Source organism: Vombatus ursinus, unplaced genomic scaffold (assembly GCF_900497805.2).
Source record: "Vombatus ursinus unplaced genomic scaffold, bare-nosed wombat genome assembly UNPS02014808.1, whole genome shotgun sequence".
In the NCBI taxonomy this organism is placed as follows: Eukaryota; Metazoa; Chordata; class Mammalia; order Diprotodontia; family Vombatidae; genus Vombatus; species Vombatus ursinus.
Window position 1 is genome coordinate 2,745,718 of NW_020954586.1, and position 18,482 is coordinate 2,764,199.

General features: G+C 46.3%; 1 protein-coding gene across 2 annotated transcripts in view; it reads right to left on the reverse strand.

Annotated features, from left to right (window-relative positions):
- Nucleotides 1–9,364: 9,364 nt before the first annotated feature.
- The window catches only part of EFHD1 (EF-hand domain family member D1), a 49,660-nt gene continuing 40,542 nt past the window's right edge, over nt 9,365–18,482 (reverse strand). For both annotated transcript variants that reach the window (XM_027875315.1, XM_027875314.1), the window contains 2 exons: nt 15,970–16,104; nt 9,365–11,182 (listed from right to left, as the gene is read on the reverse strand). In XM_027875315.1, the coding sequence (XP_027731116.1) occupies nt 11,048–11,182; nt 15,970–16,104 (270 nt within the window). In that variant the 3' untranslated portion in view covers nt 9,365–11,047. The remainder of the gene's footprint in view (nt 11,183–15,969; nt 16,105–18,482) is intronic.

An 18,482-nucleotide genomic window follows, 5' to 3' on the forward strand; every position in this document is an offset into this window, starting at 1 on the left:
TACATCATGTGAAATGCCAGGCTGAATGAATCAAAAGCCAGAATTAAGGTTACGGGGAGAAATGTCAACAATCTCAGATATGCAGATGATGCCACTCTAATGGCAGAAAGTGAAGAGGAATTAAGAAGCCTCCTGATGAGGGTGAAAGAGGAGAGTGTAAAAGCTGGCTTGAAGCTTAACATAAAAAAAAAAACCCTAAGGTCTTGGCAACTGGTCCTATCACTTCTTGGCAAATAGAGGGAGAAGAAATGGAAGCAGTGTCAGATTTTCTATTCTTGGTCTCAAGGATCATTGCAGATGGTGACTGTAGCCATGAAATTAAGAGATGCTTGCTCCTTGGGAGGAAAATTCTGGTAAATCTGAATGGTGTACTAAAAAGCAGAGACATCACCTGGTCACCTGGCCTATAAAGGTCTGGATAGTAAAAGCTATGGTTTTTCCAGTACCAAAGTATGGCCATAAGAATTGAACTGTAAGGAAAGCTGTGCACCATAGAATCAACACTTTCAAATTGTGGTGCTAGAGAAGTCTTCTGAAAGTCCCTTGGACAGTAAAGAGATCAAATCAGTTAATTCTTAAAGAAATTAAATCAAGCTATTCATTGGAAGGTCAAATATTGAAGCTGACGCTTAAATACTTTGGTCATGTAATGAGAAGACAGGACTCATTGGAAAAGACCTTGATGTCGGGAACGATTGAAGGAAAAAGGAAAAGGGGATGGTAGAGGATGAGATAGATAGAGTCATGGAAACAACAAACATGAACTGGGACAGACTGATTGGTAGTGGAGGACAGAAGAGATCGGTGTGCTTGGTTCATGGGGTCAAGAAGAGTTGGACATGAAGGAACAACAATAGATGCTCTTAGTTCATGTAGCCTAGGGGCACGACAGCGGCCCAAGCAGACACCCAACAGAAACCCTGCCTAGGATTGTCTGCTCTTCTGACTTTCCCTCTGGTCCTCCTGGCACCAGTCAACTCTATGACTTGGGGTTAGAAAATCCTTTTTAACCTCTGTCAAGTCTCTAATTGTTAGTCTGAATCCCCTCAAAATACGCCTGACTCTAAGCAATAGAGCTGCAGAACAGCTCTTTGGACCCAGCCCTTCTAATGCTCTTGGCTCACATGCAAATAAACATCAGGGCAATAACCGAAGAATCAGGTGAAGCCAGAGGGTCTATTTGACCTGCCCCTTAGAGCCTCTGGTTTAAATTATCTACTTTATTAGGTATAGCCGCCAGTAACAAAATATCTGGTCTTTGTTTAGCATCCCTGCTAAGGACAAATCTTCTTGGGCTACCTCCTCATAACCTCACCAGGACTACCCTTGGTGCATCTTTGCCCTCAAATAACCTGCAAAGGATCTTGGTGGATCTCCCCAAAATATGCCAGCAGCTTTCCCTGTGTCTGTTCTCTTTAAATATGCTGGCTAACAGCGGGCCTTGGAGGGTGGGGGCAATGCTGAGGCAGTTAGGCTGCTCTCTGGACAAACTGTCTTCTAGAACCTTAACGTGACAAAGGTATCTCAGGGAAATCTCCACTGGCAATCCCACCTTTCCTCTCTTTCCCCTCTGGGCCATAATGTCTTCCCTTCTCACACCCAATCCATCCACCTGACCCACTGCCTAGCCTGGTTGATTCCTGGGTCCTTCCCAAGTCTGACCCATTCTTGGGTCACCATACTCTTCTCTCTTGAATTCTCAGCCTTACCTTAGCTAAGGTAACCTACCTGACCTCTCAAAGCAGGAGAGCTCAGATTTGAACTCAAGTCCTCTGACTATCGTTCCAGGATTCTTTCCATTCGCTACCCCAGGCTGGGTCTTGGTCAGTGGCTGTACGCCTCAATCTCCCTTCTATGGACAGATGCTGTTGATTTCATTATTGTCCCTGCCCCAAGAACTCCAGCTGCCCCATCATTAATTCACTCATTCAGCTGATTCCATGAATCCTCCTCAGGGCTGAGGCTCAGCCAGGGCCCTTGTGATGAGGAGGACAGGAAAGCTTGTAATCCAGTGTAACAGGTGCTGAGTAGCCTCCACACTGCCGTCATGGGGTGGGCGTGGGGGTCAGATGAGAAAGTGCACAGATAAATATAAAATCATTTAGATCCAACATCACACACACACACACACACACACACACACACATCCTTCAGGTCCTTCTCTGCTGTCTCATCAAGGCTGGAGAGCTGACCCTGGAGTCTCCTCAGGGAGGGGGAACCCATCATTCTCCACCGCCCTCCCTACTGGCTGCCCTTTCAGGATGGCTCCAATGGGCAGGAACTGTTCCCTGATGGACATCAACCCTACATCTGTGTCTCTGCGCCTCCTCCCCATTGCTGGGGCTAGATTCAGTCCTCTGGAGCCAAACACAAGAAGCCTGGTGCTCCTCCCACTTGGCAGCTCTTCCAATACTTGAAGGCGGCTGTGCCGTCACCCCTGGTGACCCTGGACAAATCCCCTCACCCCATAACGCTGCAGGAAGCCCTGCAGGATTATATGTAGCTGGGAGGATAGGACTTTCATTGACAGATCAGTAAAATCACAGATCCCATTTCTGACCCAACTCCTTCCTTTTCAAAGCATTTGTTGACTACCTACTATGTGCCAGGCATCATTTCATTCAGTGCAACAGGCATGTCATAAACACCTACTACGTGCCAGGTACCTCCCTGGGACGGGCAAAGACAGACAGGGAACAGTCTGGGTATAAAGAGACATAAGATGGTTTTTATTCTCTCATAACTTCCATTCAAGGTCATATATACAAAGAGAGAGAGGTAACAATAGGAGGCAGTGCCCAGATCCACACATTCACTGAATGAGGAAGTCTTACTAAGACTATCCACTAAGAGCTGGATAATTATTTTCAAACAGGTCCCAATGGGAACCTGCCATTTTCTTTGCTTCCCTGAATTGCTGATGCTATCGAGAGAGCCTCAGACATCCATGAGTACCATGATGGCCGTGCTACAGAATGGCAGGTGGGGGAAGCTTGGTGCGGTAGACAGGGACCTGGGTTTGAGTCCTGCCTCCGACACTTACCGGCTGTGTGACCCTGGGCAAGTCACTTAACTTCTCAATACCCCAAGGCACCAGAGGTCACAAGATGCTGATGAATTATTGATCTACGTTGACAGAAGGAGTTTTCTCACTGGGAGTTTCCTCTATCTGTAAAACCACAGGTCTGGCTAAAAAGAAAAAATAGCTCCTACCTCATAGGGTTGAAGTGAGAGTTTATGTAAGAAAATATACATAAAGCGCTTTGTCAAACTTGAAAACTATGCATGTGTGAGCTATGAAACTTGCTAGCTGGGTGATCCTAAGAAAGTCACTTATTTCTCTGTGCCTCAGTTTCCTAATCTATAAATGAGAGGATTGGACTGCACGAATGCCTAAGGTTCCTTCCAGCTCTAAGTCTATGTTCCTAGGAACCTCACTTGGAAAATACAGATAACAATAGCACTTACATCACAGTGTTGTTCTGAGGATCAAATGAGATAATATACAGAAAGATCCTAAAAGCTCTGTACAAATTTGGGCCATTCACAGAAAGTTCACATTTATAAACTCAGTTATATTTATAAACTCAGAATATAAATTATTGCAAAACATCCTAGGTCTCTTTATACCCAGGCTGTTTCCTGTCTTTGTATTACCCATTCTAAGTAGAGTGCCAGGCACTTAGTAGGTACTTATTAATACTTGTCGAATTGAACAAATTGATTTGAATTTTTTTTTTAGGCAGTTGGGGTTAAGTGACTTGCCCAGGGTCACACAGCTAGGAAGTGTCAAGTGTTTGGTCTGAGGCTGGATTTGAACTCAGGTCCTCCTGACTTCAGGGCCGGTACTCTATCTACTGCACCACCTAGCTGCCTCAAATTGATTTGAATTGAATATGTTACTATACTACCTTCATAAATATTCCTTTCTAGAAGCTAATTAAATTTGGATGACTAATTGATAACAATAGATCAATATTGGAGGAAGCACACTAGTGGGGGCTCATGAATTAAACCACTGGAAAACCATCTCTGACCCCTCAGAGCTACTTGTATCATCCTGAGGGGAAATGTAACAACTGCCCTCTGAGACCCGCCTGCCTGCAGGGGTTGGCAGAATGACCCCAGATCGGGTGCTGCTACTGTGGGATCGTATATTTAAAGCTGGACAGGACTTCAGAGGCCATTTACCTCAACAGCCTCATTTTATAAATGACTAAGTGGAGGCTCAGGGAGGGACAGTGACTTACCCAAGGTCACCCAGGTGCTAAGTAGCAGAAGCAGGATTTGAAGTCAGATCTTCTGCTCTTTCAAACACTATATCTACCAAATGATCTGCTTTAACTTTTAACTTTTTTTTCTGTGAAACAAAATAGCATTTTAATTTTTTAAAAGCCAGACACTGGCCAGCCTATTGGGCCTTATTGGGTCTTTACTCGATGACAGGAACTGCTTTAAACAGGATGGGCTTTTTCTTTGCCAGGGCACAGGAAGGGTTAAAGGGCAGGATTCCTCGGCTGCTGGCCAGTGATGGGGATGGGGATGGGGATGGGGAAGGGATTGCTTGTCAACAGGCCTTTATCACAGGCCCTTCTTCCTTATCTATTTCTTGCTCACTACCCTAGGTTTGGACTTCACCTTATTTGGGTCCTGGACCCCTTTGGCCATCACTCTGGTGAGCGGCATCTACTCCTTCTCAGATTTATGCCATTAAAGACCTAGAATAAAAGACACAGGAATGCAAAGGAAACCAGTTACATTGAAAGGTAGTGATCAGAATATTTAAAGAACCAACCCACCCACCCAGTCCAGGGACCCCAGGTTAAGAAACTGAGGTTTAAAGGCACGAAGCTATTGGCCCCAGGGGACTTCACATCCTATGGCTAGAGTCTGGAGGAATCATGTTGGAGGCAAATGGCACCATCACTGCTGCACAGTCTTTCCATGGACCAAAGGAGCTTTCTAACAAGCCTGCCCTGCCCCCTCCCATACACATTAAGAGAACAAGCAGAGATTCTCTAGTTAAGCCTCACTTATGCTAAAGTGGAAAGGGCTGGATTTGGAATCAGAGAATTCAGGCCACTTACTACCTGTGGGGTCTTAGCCAATTAACCAGCCTCTCAAAGACCAGTTATTCAGCGGTTCTCATGTACCAGGCATCGTCAGGAGTTGGACAAAACTAAAGACAAAAATGAGGCAAGCCCCTGCCCTCAAGGTTATATGTAATGGAGCGACTCCTCCCTCCCTGGTCCTCCCTTACTTCACCTGTGAGTTCAAAGAGTCACTCTCAAAGGTCCCTTCAGAGTCAATATGCATGATTCTTTTTCTTTTCTTTTTTCAAGGCAATTGGGGTTAAGTGACTTGTCCAGGGTCACACAGCTAGTAAGTGTCAAGTGTCTGAGGCCGGATTTGAGCTCAGGTCCTCCTGACTCCAGGGCCGGTGCTCTATCCACTGCACTTCTTAGCTGCCCCTATTAGGTACTTGATTTTTAAACATCTTGATGACTGCATTTCAGTATAACTGTGTAATTCAGCATAATTAAGAATAAAAGAAGGGGCAGCTAGGCCCTGAAGTCAGGATGACCTGAGTTCAAATGTGGCTTCAGACCAAACACTTGGCACTTACTAGCTGTGTGACCCTGGGCAAGTCACTTAACCCCAATTGCAAAAAAAAAAAAAAAAAAAAAGAATAAGAGAGTAAAATTCAGTATAGTTCCTTTGTAGCCCTCTGTATTTTGTTTTATCCATTTAAAAACAGAATAATGAGAATAATCGGAGAACAAGTCCACCCCAGAGGTTTCATCAGATTCCTAAAGGGTCCATGACACCAAAAAGGTTAAGAACCTTAGGAGGCCACTAGGTGGCGCCACAGTGCAGGGAGCATTGAACCCAGGAAGACAAGTTCAAATGTGACCTCAGACACTGGTTGTGGTGACCCTAGGCAAGTCACTTAGCTTCTGTCCGCCTTAGTTTCCTCATGGGTAAAATGAGGATTATGATAGTGCCTATGCCCCAGGGTTGATGTGAGGATCAAATGAGCTAATATTTGGAAAGTGCTTTGCTAACCTTAAAGCGCCCTAGAAATGCTATTTATAAACCCCTGCTATAAACCAAAAATCTGTGACTGAGACCCACCCTAGCATTAATGGCTTCAGACCTCATTGATCTCTAGATCTGTCGGCTTAGAGATTTAAGCTGCAATGAACCTCCAAGACCAGCTAGGCCCCATCCCTCATTTTAGAGGCCAAGAGAGATGGCGGGATTGGCCCAAGGTCACCCAAGGAGGAAAGAGCAGGGCTGCAATATAAACCCATAGATTGTCTCACTCCAAACTCTTCTCGCTGTGCCACACAGCCTCCTAATCAATGGATATAAAATAGCTTTCTTCATCCTCATCCCTTCGGAAATTTTCAATGACATTAACAAAATATGAGCCATCTTTAGATGAAAAAGATGGTTCAGAGGAGTTCCATGCTCTCCAAGCTAAAAATAGGGGGTTATTTTTATCTGTTAAAAGTCCTATTTTTGTCTCCCAGAATCCAGGATGGGAAGGGATGCTGAGAAATCCAAAAGCTATTTGCAGCCAATAACTCAAAACTGGGAGTTTGAATCAGAGATTACCTTCTTGGCACGAGATTTCACAACAATTTGCAATCTAAAGTAGCCGACTATAGACTTTCAAATTTTTGAAAAAAAAAAAAGCTTTCTGGTGCAGAGAAAACTTGGCTGTATAAAAATAGTAAAAGCATATTTTTAACACATGATTTAAAATGCCAGAATAGCCGGTGTATTAAGTTGTGCTGGGGGGAGGGGGGCTGTCCAAGCCAAGTGCTGAGGGATGTGCTTGGGGCCCTGGAGGCTCCCCTCCCCTTCTTCCCTACTGCTGGCTGACACTTGAACCCTGGTGACTAATGGAAAGTTAATGACCTTATCTTGGGTCATTCCTCTGACCCCCCCCTTCCCCCAGGAATGTTTCTCCTACTCATTCATCCACCCACCTGCAAGTATAGTCCTTAAAGTGAGTGATTTTCCACTGGTGCTGTGACCTGGCACCTCTGAGCCTCTTTTTAAGGTCTAGCCCTTCATAGGATTATAGCTGCAGGGCTGGAAGGGATCTTGGGGCCCATGTAGTCCAATCCCCTTCATTTTACAGAGAAGGAAACTGAGGCCCAGAGGTGCCCAAGGTCAGAATTTGAACAAGCACTTACTATGTGTCCTTGATAGACACTGGAGATATAAATGCCAGAAACAGTCCCTACTCTCAAGAAGAAAGGAACGAAAGAAGGAGGGGAAGGAAGAAAGGAAGGAAAGAAGGGAGGAAAGGAGGAAAGGAAGAGAGGGAGGAAGGAAGGAAAGGAAACAAGAATTTATTTAGCACCTTCTATGTACCAGGCACTTGCTAAGTGTTTTACAAATATTATCTCATTTGATCTTCACAAGAACCCTGTGAGATAAGTAGTATTATTTTAAAGTTAGAGAAAGAGGAAAAAGGGGGTTAAGTGACTTATCCAGGCTCACACGGCTAGTAAGTGTCAGAGACCAGACTTTAAACTCAGGTCTTCCCGACTCCAGGGCCAGCACTGTGCACTGTGGCGCCCCCTAGCTGCCACTATGTGTCTACTACTTGCCAGGCACTGGCAATACAAAACTTGAGAGATTCTGCCCTCAAGGACCTTACATTCTGTTTTCGGGACAGACGATGCATGTACCCAAGTAAGTGAATACAAAGTATATAGAAAACGTTACCAAGTAATTTCAGAGTGAGATTGGGCCGACGGCTGGGGGCACCAGGCAAGGTCTTGGGTGGGCTGTGCTTGAAGGAAGCCAGGATTCTATGAGCAAACAGCAGCTCCAGCCTGGGACATGGGATTCTATGTACTTGGAACAAGAGAGCAGTTTGGTTAGTGTGTGAAGAGGAAACGGCTGGGCAGAAGAATGGAGCCAGACCCTGAAGGGCTTCGAAGGCCAAAAGCAAAGTTTCTGATCCTAGAGGCAGCAAGGCGTTCCCCGAGTCCTTGGTGAGAATCCTGACAAGCCGGTGGAAGAGGATCCTCCTTCTTGATGACTCCTGAGCCCCTTCCCAGCCACTGCCCAGCCAAATGTGGGCCTGAGAGCCCACTGAAGGGAGGCTTAGATTATCAGGGATTTTACAGAGCTGCCGGTCTAACCTGTCATTTTACCAATGAGAAGTGACAGACCCACATCACAGCAAAGAATACGAACAGACCTTCTGAGGTCTGTTTTTATTTGGAACATTGTTTTATTGATGCCTTGTGTTTTTACATCAGACTTTTCCAAACACACTCTAACACTTTATTCAGCGAGTCTTCCCTCGCAAAAAATCCCAAGTGACACAGTAAACACCTTTGACAGCATATCTAATATTCTACACACATAGGCTCCCACCTCTCAAGTCAAGAAAACAAGTATTTATCAAACACTTATTATGTGTCAGGCACAGTGGATACAAAGACACTGGCCCTGGCCTCGAAGAGCTTACAATCTAATTGGGGAGGCAGCACACCAAGAACCGCATACAAACAAGGCACATGCAGATCAATTGGAGATCATCTGATGGGAGGCATCAGAAATGAGGGATGTGGAAGCCAGGAACAGAGGTTGGGTAGATTTTCCTGTTTCTTCTCTGCAGGCCCAGACTGTTTACTTTGTCTTGTATTCAGGACAAAAACCCTGCTCCCAATTCTGTTGAGAGAAGAGCTTTGGCTATTCTGGGTGGATCCTTCCTAAGCCCAGTGTTCACCCAGCCAGACTGCCCTGCTCAGCAATGGGAAGCCACTGAATGACCCAAGATCAGAGAAGCAACCATAGGACAGTGGAGAGACATTGGCTCTGGGTTCAAATCCCACTTCAGACACGTCACTTGGGTGACTGTGAGCAAGTCATTTAACTTCCTTGAGCCTCAGTTTTCTCAGCAATAAAATGATTTGACCCAAAGGTTACTGATGTCCCTCTAGCACTAGGAGAGAGTGCTGGGCCTGGAGTCAGGAAGACCTGGGTTCAAATCTGTGTCCAAGCCAGTTCCCCCCAATCAAATGCAAACTGCTTGAGGGAAGGGCCAATTTTGTTTTTATCTTTGAATTCCTAGTACCTGGCTAAAGTAGGCGCTTAATAAATGCTTAATAAATGAATGAATTTGGGAGTAGCATTGAGAGTTCCCCACACTAATGCTGGAGGTGAGAATGGATAAAACACTGGTCTCGGAGTCAGGAAGATCTGAGCTCAAATCCAGCCTGAGACGCTTAATAACAGGTCACTTAACGTCCATCTGCCTCAGTTTCATCAACTGTAAAATGGGGATAATAACTACACCTACTTCCCATGGTTGTTGTGAGGATAAATGAGATAATATTTGTAAAACACCTTACAAACCTTAAAGTGCTATGTGAATACTAGCTGTTACTACTGTTATTATTACTACTATGACCTTCCCAGCTGTGCCACTTATTGTCTGCATGACATTGGACAAGCCCCTTCCCCTCTCAGGGACTCAGTTTTCTCACCTGTAAAAAATGGGGGAGTTGTCTCTTCTGGCTCTAACTCTGTTCGCCTATTCCTGCCTCCCATATTTCAGAGAACTAGTGGTGCCCACTCAGTCATGGCTCTAGGACTGAATGTATCTGGGCAGTTTACCAAGCCATGGGTATCGAAGTGACTAAGCCCAACCAAATCTGACCCATTCGTCCTTCTGACCTTCATCCTCCCAGCCATTCCACGAGTAGAAGCAAGCCAGTGAGATCATACATTTTATTTGATAGCTCATTTGGCAAGAAAAACTAAGAAGGCTGAAAAACACTGACTTCATGGAAAAAGAACAGCTACAAAAGAGATCTAAAAACCCTCAGATCTTAATAAATATCAAGTTAGTAAGAGTGACCTTAGAAACATTCTGTTTTTACTGATAAAGAGCTTCAAGTACTCTTGTCATTCTGCAATCTATCACAAATTCCTTTCTTTCCATTACTCTTCCATGCCCAGTTTTAACAGCATGATTTTTTTTTTGATAAAAAAGTCAAAAGGGAAAAACTCTTGAGGGTGAAAAAGGGTTGCCCCCCATGAACAGAAAGGAGAAGACAAGAAACCATTATGAAGTCTCAGTACTCCCAGAAGGTTTGAGGCACAGAGGTCTTGGAATGGCCACCTGCCATGGATGGTGGGCCAGACCCATCTGTCTGTACATTATAGGTTGAAGAACCATGACCAGGTGTGCTGGTTAGCTTCAGGCACCCTGCATGAAGCCTTCAATCCAAATTGGCAATGGGACAAAATGTTACTGTGTGGAGGTGAAGGGTGTTGGGAAAAGGGTCCCCGGGGCAGGCAGTTTCTTTCCATCCATTTAAAACCACCTGTCCAAGTGGCAGAATAGAAGAGGGGCTTTTAGAACTGCAGCCCTCCAACACCATGGGCTCCACACCTCTTGGAGCCCTCCCCTGCCTTGAACTCTGGGAGAAGGGGATAGGATGACTGAATAACCTTGCCTTTGGGAGTGATGGAAGAAGGATGGAAGAATCTATAACAAAGCCAACAGCATATACCTCCGCTGAGTGCAAGGCTATCAGCCTGAACATGGGAACGGAACACAGGGGAATGGAAGAGTGGTGCCTTTCTTTGGCCAAAAGACCACATTTCCTCTTTGAAAGGCTTGGCTAAAAGGAAGGGGATAGAGGGAAAGTAAAAGCCACAAAGAAAATGGCAAATCCTAGAAACTTTGTCTGGTGGGTAGGTAAGAAAGGGGCTATTTCCTCTCTTTTTACAAAATTAATCTCCTCCCATCTTGACTTTGACCTTCCCTACTCTGTCTCCCCAGGTCTTAGGGTGACCAGTTACCTCTTGGGCACAAAACATAGGAAGTTTAAGAAGAAAGGTCATCATAACTGGGGATGACAAAGATGCTAGACATTCAAAGAGACAGGTCCTCCTTGGGGGACAAGGTGCTGGGCATCGCTCCCAGGTCAACTGGTAAGGCACAGCTGGTGGACATCAAGGCAAGCCCCTGACCACACTCCGGCACCATTTGGCCTGGCAGGGGTTACTGGGAGAAGGCCGCTTGGCGCTCTCTGAAGAGAGCCCTCCGGTGTTTCCGTTCCTCCTCCTCCTGTTTTCGGGCCATCTGCTCCGCTTTGATCTCGGCCTCAAATCTGCTGGTCAGGGCCAGGGCATGGACCTGAAATGACAAGACCCACAGAGCCGGTGAGAAGGCAGGAAGGAGCAGCCACTCTGCTTAGCTCAGCATGCCTCAGCTACCACCGTGACCAAGGATCCCTGGTGGGCCAGGCAAGGGACATTTGGGTGCAGTGCGCCTGCCTGGAATGCTCTATAACTAGTTCTTTGCTACCTGGGAGGAGAAGGATAACTAAAGAAACACGTTTCAGCCTCACCAAGTCATTGGGAGACTTCATTTGAATCATGGGATGACGGCTATGGGGATCCAAAATGAAATAATCCCTGCCCTATCCTCAATCCCTGAGCTTACATTCATTGGGGAAACTATGAGCAGGACTGGTGCATAGAATCATGAGAGAAGATTTAAAGCTGGAATAGATCCTAGAAGCCATCAAGTACAACCCCCCATGTTTTACAGATGAAGAAACTGAGGCACAGACAGGGTCACATAGGGAGGGTCAGAGGCATGATCTGAACCAAAGTCTTCCTGATTCCAAGTGACTTGCCCAAAGTCACAAAGGTAGTAAGTCATAAGAGCCAGAATCCAAATCCAGGACCTCTGACCACACGCCAGGTTACACTAGGCTAGGCAAGCTGATCCTTGATGGCCAGCCCTAATTTATCTTCAGGAGGCCCCAGCACCTCGACTCATGCTTTTGCCAAGATTTAGGACCATCTTCCTCCCTAGATTACCTCTCCTTTCTTATTTACTAAAAGTCTGCCCAATGCCACCTGCTTCCAAAGCTTCCTCTTCCCCCTCCCCTCCCCCCCAGCACTCTATTTTAGAATAGTGCACAGAGGGGCAGCTAGGTGGCTCAGTGGATAGAGCTCTGGCCTTGGAGTCAGAATACAATACAAAGACAGAAAGGGAGTTTAAATCCCGGCTGTAGACACTTGACACTTACTAGTTGTGTGACCCTGGGCAAGTCACTTAACCCTGATTGCCTCACAAAAAAAAAAAAATAGATTAACACACAGAGCTGGAACTAGGGTAAACAGGCTGGGGCTGGGTTCTGGGACATCCATCTACAAAGGGCAAAGCTGCTGGCCCAGGACCTCAGGAGTCTCTGTAGAACCTGCACCCATGGGTGCCATGAGGGTCTCTCCTTCACTCTTTTGCTCTATCCCTGTCTCTTGCCACCTGGCAGTGAGAAGGCCATTCAAAAGGCAGAAAGAGCCTTCCCAGCTCTAAACCTAAATCTGTAATTCTATAGCATTTATCCAGCACTTAAGGTTTCCAAAGCAGCACTTTACAAATGTCCTCACTACAACCCTGGGAGGTGGGTGCTTTTATTAGCCTCATTTAGAGCTTAAGTGACTTGTCCAGGATCACACAGCTAGTATCTGAGGTGGCATTTGAACTCGGATCATTAAGAGTCTAAATACAACACACTATCATTGCACCACCTAGTGGCCTAGAGAGGCCGATTCGGCCTGGATGTCAGGAAAAAAAATGTCCTAATAATTGGCTGTCCCAAAGTGGCACCGGCTTCACTGGGAGGAAGTGGGCAGCCTCTCGTTGGAGGTCTTGCGCTTGGACGACCACTTGTTGAAGGTATTTAGAGAGGAGTGGGCTGGACTGGACTTTGCAACTGCACCCAGGTGAGCTGGGCAGGCCTTCCTCAGCACCGCCATCTTCCTGCTGAGGCGGGGGTGGGGCCGTCGTAGCCCTGCTTCTATCCCCAATTCTGGGAGTCGGGGGAGAAGGGGGAGACTAGCTTGGGACACACTCCATCTAGCTTCAGACTGGACTGGCCTCTTCTGTCTCTCCATCCCCTACGATGGAATTTGCTTTGAAGCCCAGAAATCCTACTTCAGGCCTTGACTACCCAAATCTTGCAATGTTCTACATCATTGGGTGCGTCTGCATTGTATCCTTCTCCTGGGTGCTATTGAGGCACGGCCCTGTCTTTTCCTAACTTGTTACCTTCTCGGCGTGCTGCATACAGTAGACATTTAATAAGTGTTTGTGGAATAAATGAACAACTTTTGGAGATGAGGAGACTGGGGCTCAGAGGGGCAGGGGGTTTGCCCAAAGTTAGACGGGGCTGGGAATCATGTTCAAATCTCCAGAGTCACACTAGGCCTCAGAACCAATGGCCTTCTCAGCAGGGAATGAGGAGAGGGAAGCAGCGGGGTCCTGCCCTGGAGGCTTCAGCCTTCAAAGGATTTAAACATGAACAGGGCCCGACAGACTGGAGCCAGGAGCCAGGAGCCAGGGGCCTCTAATCAGAGGCAAATTCCAGGAGTAAGGAGAAATAACAACTGTCATTCACACTGTAAATTTAGGATTTGCCAAAGGCTTTCCTCCAGCCAGATTTACCAGGCCAGGTGGGAGGTAGGACCAGGATTAACTGCATTTTACAGATCAGGAAACTGAGGCTCAGAAAAGGCTGCTCTACTCATTGTCACAGAGCTGGGACTGGAAGAGACCCTGGGGAGGGTATAGAGTTGGCCCACCCCCAGCAGGAAGGGAGGGTCCAGGCCACTCCTCATTTTCCAGGCAGCAGCAGCTGGATTAGAACACATCTGGAGCTGAGCTGAAGGACTGGTGCTTTGGACTAACAAAGCTCTCCCCTGACTGGGCTCTTGGTCCCTGGGAGCTCTGGGGACCACTTCTCAGACTATCATTATTATTATTATTATTATTATTATTTTGGCTAGGCAATGGGGTTAAATGACTTGCCCAGGGTCACATAGCTCGTAAGTGTCAAGTGTCTGAGGCCAGATTTGAACTCAGGTCTTCCTGACTCCAGGGCCTGTGCTCCATCCACTGCACCACCTAGCTGCCTGTCAGATTAGAGGATTGGGAGCAGGGAATCCTAGGATTATCTATTTAAAGCTAAAAGGGATCTTAGGACCTTAGGAGTCCAATCAACCGTGCTTTGCAGGTGAAGAAACTGAGGCTGAGAGAGCTTGGGACTTGCCCAAGATCACACAGCTAATAGCTATCTGAGGCAGAATTTGAATTCAAGCCCTAACTCCAAGTCCAGCGATCCAGCCACCGCACCATGTAGGTGCCTAGGTAAGGGAGAAAAGCTCTGAGACGGCCGAGCAGGGAGACCCCTCAGGTATAGTCAGGCTCTCATTTTCCCCCATCAAGGGAGAGACTTGCCTGCAGAAGCCTCCTCTTCCTCTTAAGGAAGCTTTCACAGCAGAGGCTTATCTTGGATCAGAGTATCCATACATCTGGGAGCCGGCGCACAACCTGTCATTGAATGTGCCATGAAGCTTGGCCCCAGCATTTAAGAAGGGCATTTAGAGGCCATCTGGTCCAACCCTTTTATTTTAAAGACGAGAAGGGCAGGCCCAGAGAAGAAGGAAGGGACCATGCATTTTATAGTACCTACCGTGTGCCAGGCGCTTTTTTACAAATATTACCTCATTTGAGACTCTCAACAACCCTCCAACGTGGGTACTAGCATTACCCCCATTTTACAGTTGAAGAAACTGAGGGTAGAGAAGTTTTGTCAGATGCTTCGATGAAATTATTGTGAATCATATTTGCAGCATTCCCCTGATCTCTCAGTCTAGTAAGCTTGTCCAAAAAGGAAATGAGGGTAGTTGGACATGTTACTGACAAAGCCACGTTGATTCTGGTCACCACTGCTTCCTGGACAAAGGTATGGAAGTGGGAGATAGAATCTTATGGAGGGAGGACATCCAGCAGCCACTCATTTGGCCAGAGCAGGGACTGCACGTGGAAAATAACATGTAAGACGTCTGAAAACGTAGAGAAAGGTCCTCTAGTGCTTTGCCAAGATCTTTGCAAACTGTATCTATAGCATCTTATTATCTAGAAAAATATCTAGTAAATTGTATTTATTCCTTAATCCCTTGTGATGACCACTTCCTTTTCTAGCTGCTGACAAACCCTTAAATGATACATTCTAGAATGTGATATTTTAAAAAAAAGGATATGTGGAAGCTGTTACATATTACGCTTATTTTGCTAATAAAGCGTATAACTAGGATGGTTTCCTCAGTTATTATCAACTATCCACCCTACTTTGTATCCTCAGCCCTTAGCACACAGTGGGTACTTGATGTCTATTGACTAACTCCATATCTTTCTTTATGTACACGTTGTCTCCCCAATAGAATGTCAGCTCCCTGAAGGCAGGAACTCCTCCACTTTTGTCTTTGGCTCTTTTTGGTGTGTTGTGCAGGGCTTGGAATTTAATAAATGCTTTTGACTGGTTAGTTCCAGATAGGATCTGAGAAAACGCCTCCTTTTGTACCTCTTTACAGAGGAGAAGGTGTAGGGGTGTGGAACCTTATCAGACATGTTTGATGTGTTGGTCAGTTTTACTGGACTACTTTTCCCCCTTTTTATTTTTTAATCCTATAATAGATACTCTCTGGGTATGGAAGAGTTGAGGGATATTTTTTGGTTTTTGCTTTTTTTTTTTTGGTGAGGCTATTGGGGTTAAGTGACTTGCCCAAGGTCACACAGCTAGTAAGTGTCATGTGTTTGAGGCCAGATTTGAACTCAGGTCCTCCTGACTCCAGGGCCAGTGCTCTGTCTACTGCACCACCTAGCTGCCCCATGAGGGATATTTTTGGGAAATGAAGGTGATGAGCACATAAAAAATACCAATAAAAGTAAGATTAAGGAATGAATTACAAGTCAACCAGCTGGACTGCTCCCATTTCCTGGTTACTGTAGGACACATTCAAGAGCAGCTGGTTTCTTTTTCCTGGACCAGCAAAGGGGGTCAGGGACAGGAAGGGAAGTCCTTTGGGGGAGGGCGGTGAAGGCAGGTCAACAGCGGTCCCCCCTCTTACCTTGGCTTCAAAGAAGTTCTTGGCCCCTTTCACTCCTTCAGTGGCCACGTTGATCTCCGAGAGCTTTGCCAGAGACATCAAGCCACTGTCCTCCTCCAGTTCCCCTGAGGCTGCCTTCCGGAAAATCAGCAAAAACTGCCGGGGCAACGAGGAAACAGGTCTGAAAAAAATCTTCATTTCTACCCTACCAGCTCCCTCTTATATATATGCCGTCCTCTCCCTTTAGATTGTGAGCTCTTTGAGGGCAGGGGTTGTCTTTTGCTTTAATTTGTATCCTCAGCACCTAGTAAGTGCTTACTAAATTCTTGTTTTATTCCGTCCAGTCAGTTCCCTTCTCTGGTTCTCAGTTTCTTCATCTGTAAAATGGGAGATCCAGACTAGACATTCTGAAGGACCCATCTAATCTTAAATCCTGTCATATAAATGATGACCCCAAGACACTCCAAAATCCTGAGGAGTCTTCTGAATGAAAAGTCACTCCGCACAGCAGCCAGACGGATAGTGTATGACCCCCAGGACCAAGGAGGGGTCAGTGTTGGTGGCTGAGGTAAGGACAGACACTCATAAGCAGGATAGAACATAAAGGAGGATGAGGGGGAGGGCGAAGAGCCCACCTCCCATGAGGATGGCCCAAAGGACCTTGGGGTGTTCAACCTGCATGAGGGCCATGGGAGTGGGTTTCAAGGATGTAAAAGACCATCATGCACCAGGCCTAGTTTTGTTCTGCTTGGCCCCAGAAGGCACAATGAGGAGTGGTGGGTGGGCTGCAAGAATCCCCTCCTACATCGTGCTGGACCGGAGATATCCAGCCTTTATTGAAGACTTTGCTCCTTTCCTTTCCTTTCCCCAGCCACAGCAGCCCAAGTCCATTCCTCTTTGGCTCACTTGTCTAATGGTTAGGGATTGTTTCCTGACACCAAGTCTTTATCTGCCTCTGGGCAACCTCTACCCACTGCCCCTAGTTCAGCTGTCTAATCCTTCTTCCATGTGACAGCCCTTCTGTACTAGAAGGCAGATACAGAATCCTTCCTAACTCACTTCTCCAAATTAAATGCCTAACCCCCCCCCCCCCAGTTCTTTCAACTAATCCCTATCTCACATGTACTGTTGCCCTCCTCTGAATAATCAATCAACATTGATTAAGTGCCTACTATGTGCAGGGACTGTGCTAAGTACTGGGGATGCAAAAGAAAGCTCCTGCCTCAAGGAGCTTACCATCTGATGGAGGAGGACAACCTGCAAACAAATATACACAAGGGAAACTATACAGGATACGTAGGAGCTAATTAACAGAGGGAAGGCACTGGCATTGAGAGGTCAGGAAAGGCGCAGCCTTTAACTCATCATCTGCACTCATGTAGGACCTTCACCACACTGGTTGCCCTCCCTCCAGGCTCCCAGTTTATCCAAATCCTTCAGAACCTTCTGAGCCCAGAACTGAACACACACCAGGGAAGAGACCAGCAGCACCATCCAGGCCCCTCTCCCTGGAAGCCCTGAGTGCAGTTTAAGATCCCATCGACTTTCTCACTGTCCCATCACACAATGGATGCCAGCAGGTGCTAGGAGGAGCAGCAGCTTGAGCTAAAGCTAGAAGAAGTTAAGTAGGTGGGACTGTGGAAGGCCTTGAATGCCAGGCAAAGGAGTATGGACTTGATTAAAGCCTTCCAACCAAAAAGTGAAAAAATGGCTGCCTATGGCAATCAGTCAAGAAGCAAGTAGTACCGGCTAGGCACTGTGTTAAACACCGGGCGCTACACATCCTCCTGAATTACTGAGGAGGGCAAGCTACAATGACAGATCAGCAGTAAACGATCAGACATTCATAGGAGACAAAAGGTATACTTATGTAGGAAATTCAGAAACCAAGGGGAAGGCATCTGAAGGAAAGTCAATGGAGGAGGAAACAGAAGAGCTTTTACCACTGAAATATACATTAGACCACCTGGGCTGGAGGAGGAAATAGACGAGGAGTCTGGGAAACTTATCACAAGCCTAGCTCAGAGACATTTTACAGTAATGATGGCGACATCGGGGAAGTCAATATAGGAGAGATAAAAGATTATCAGAAATGAAATGCTGAAGACACAAAGAATCTCCAATGAGGAGGGAAAATGGCACTCGTCTCAAGAAACCAATGTGGATGCACAGAGAACTCACCAACGGGCAGATTTTAAAAAGAAATGTATAGAAGATGGAAATAAAGCCAAGTAACCAGCAGGAGATGGCCATAAACAAAGGTGATGATCCTTTAAAGATCTTGTCAGGAGGGTTAAGGGTGAGAATGAGTTGTAATGGGGAAAAAAAGGAGAATTAGAGAAGGGGCAGGATTTTTGCTTGCGGTAGATGGAACGATGATAATGGACAAATAAGAATTAGAAACTTTGAATTTTGTTTGTATTTTCTCTGCCCGGGAGAATGACTAGGAGAGTGACTAGAGATAATTAAGGGGGATAATGTGAGAGCTCCAGGCTGTCCACAGGCCCAGATAAACTCCAACCACAGGCTCTGAG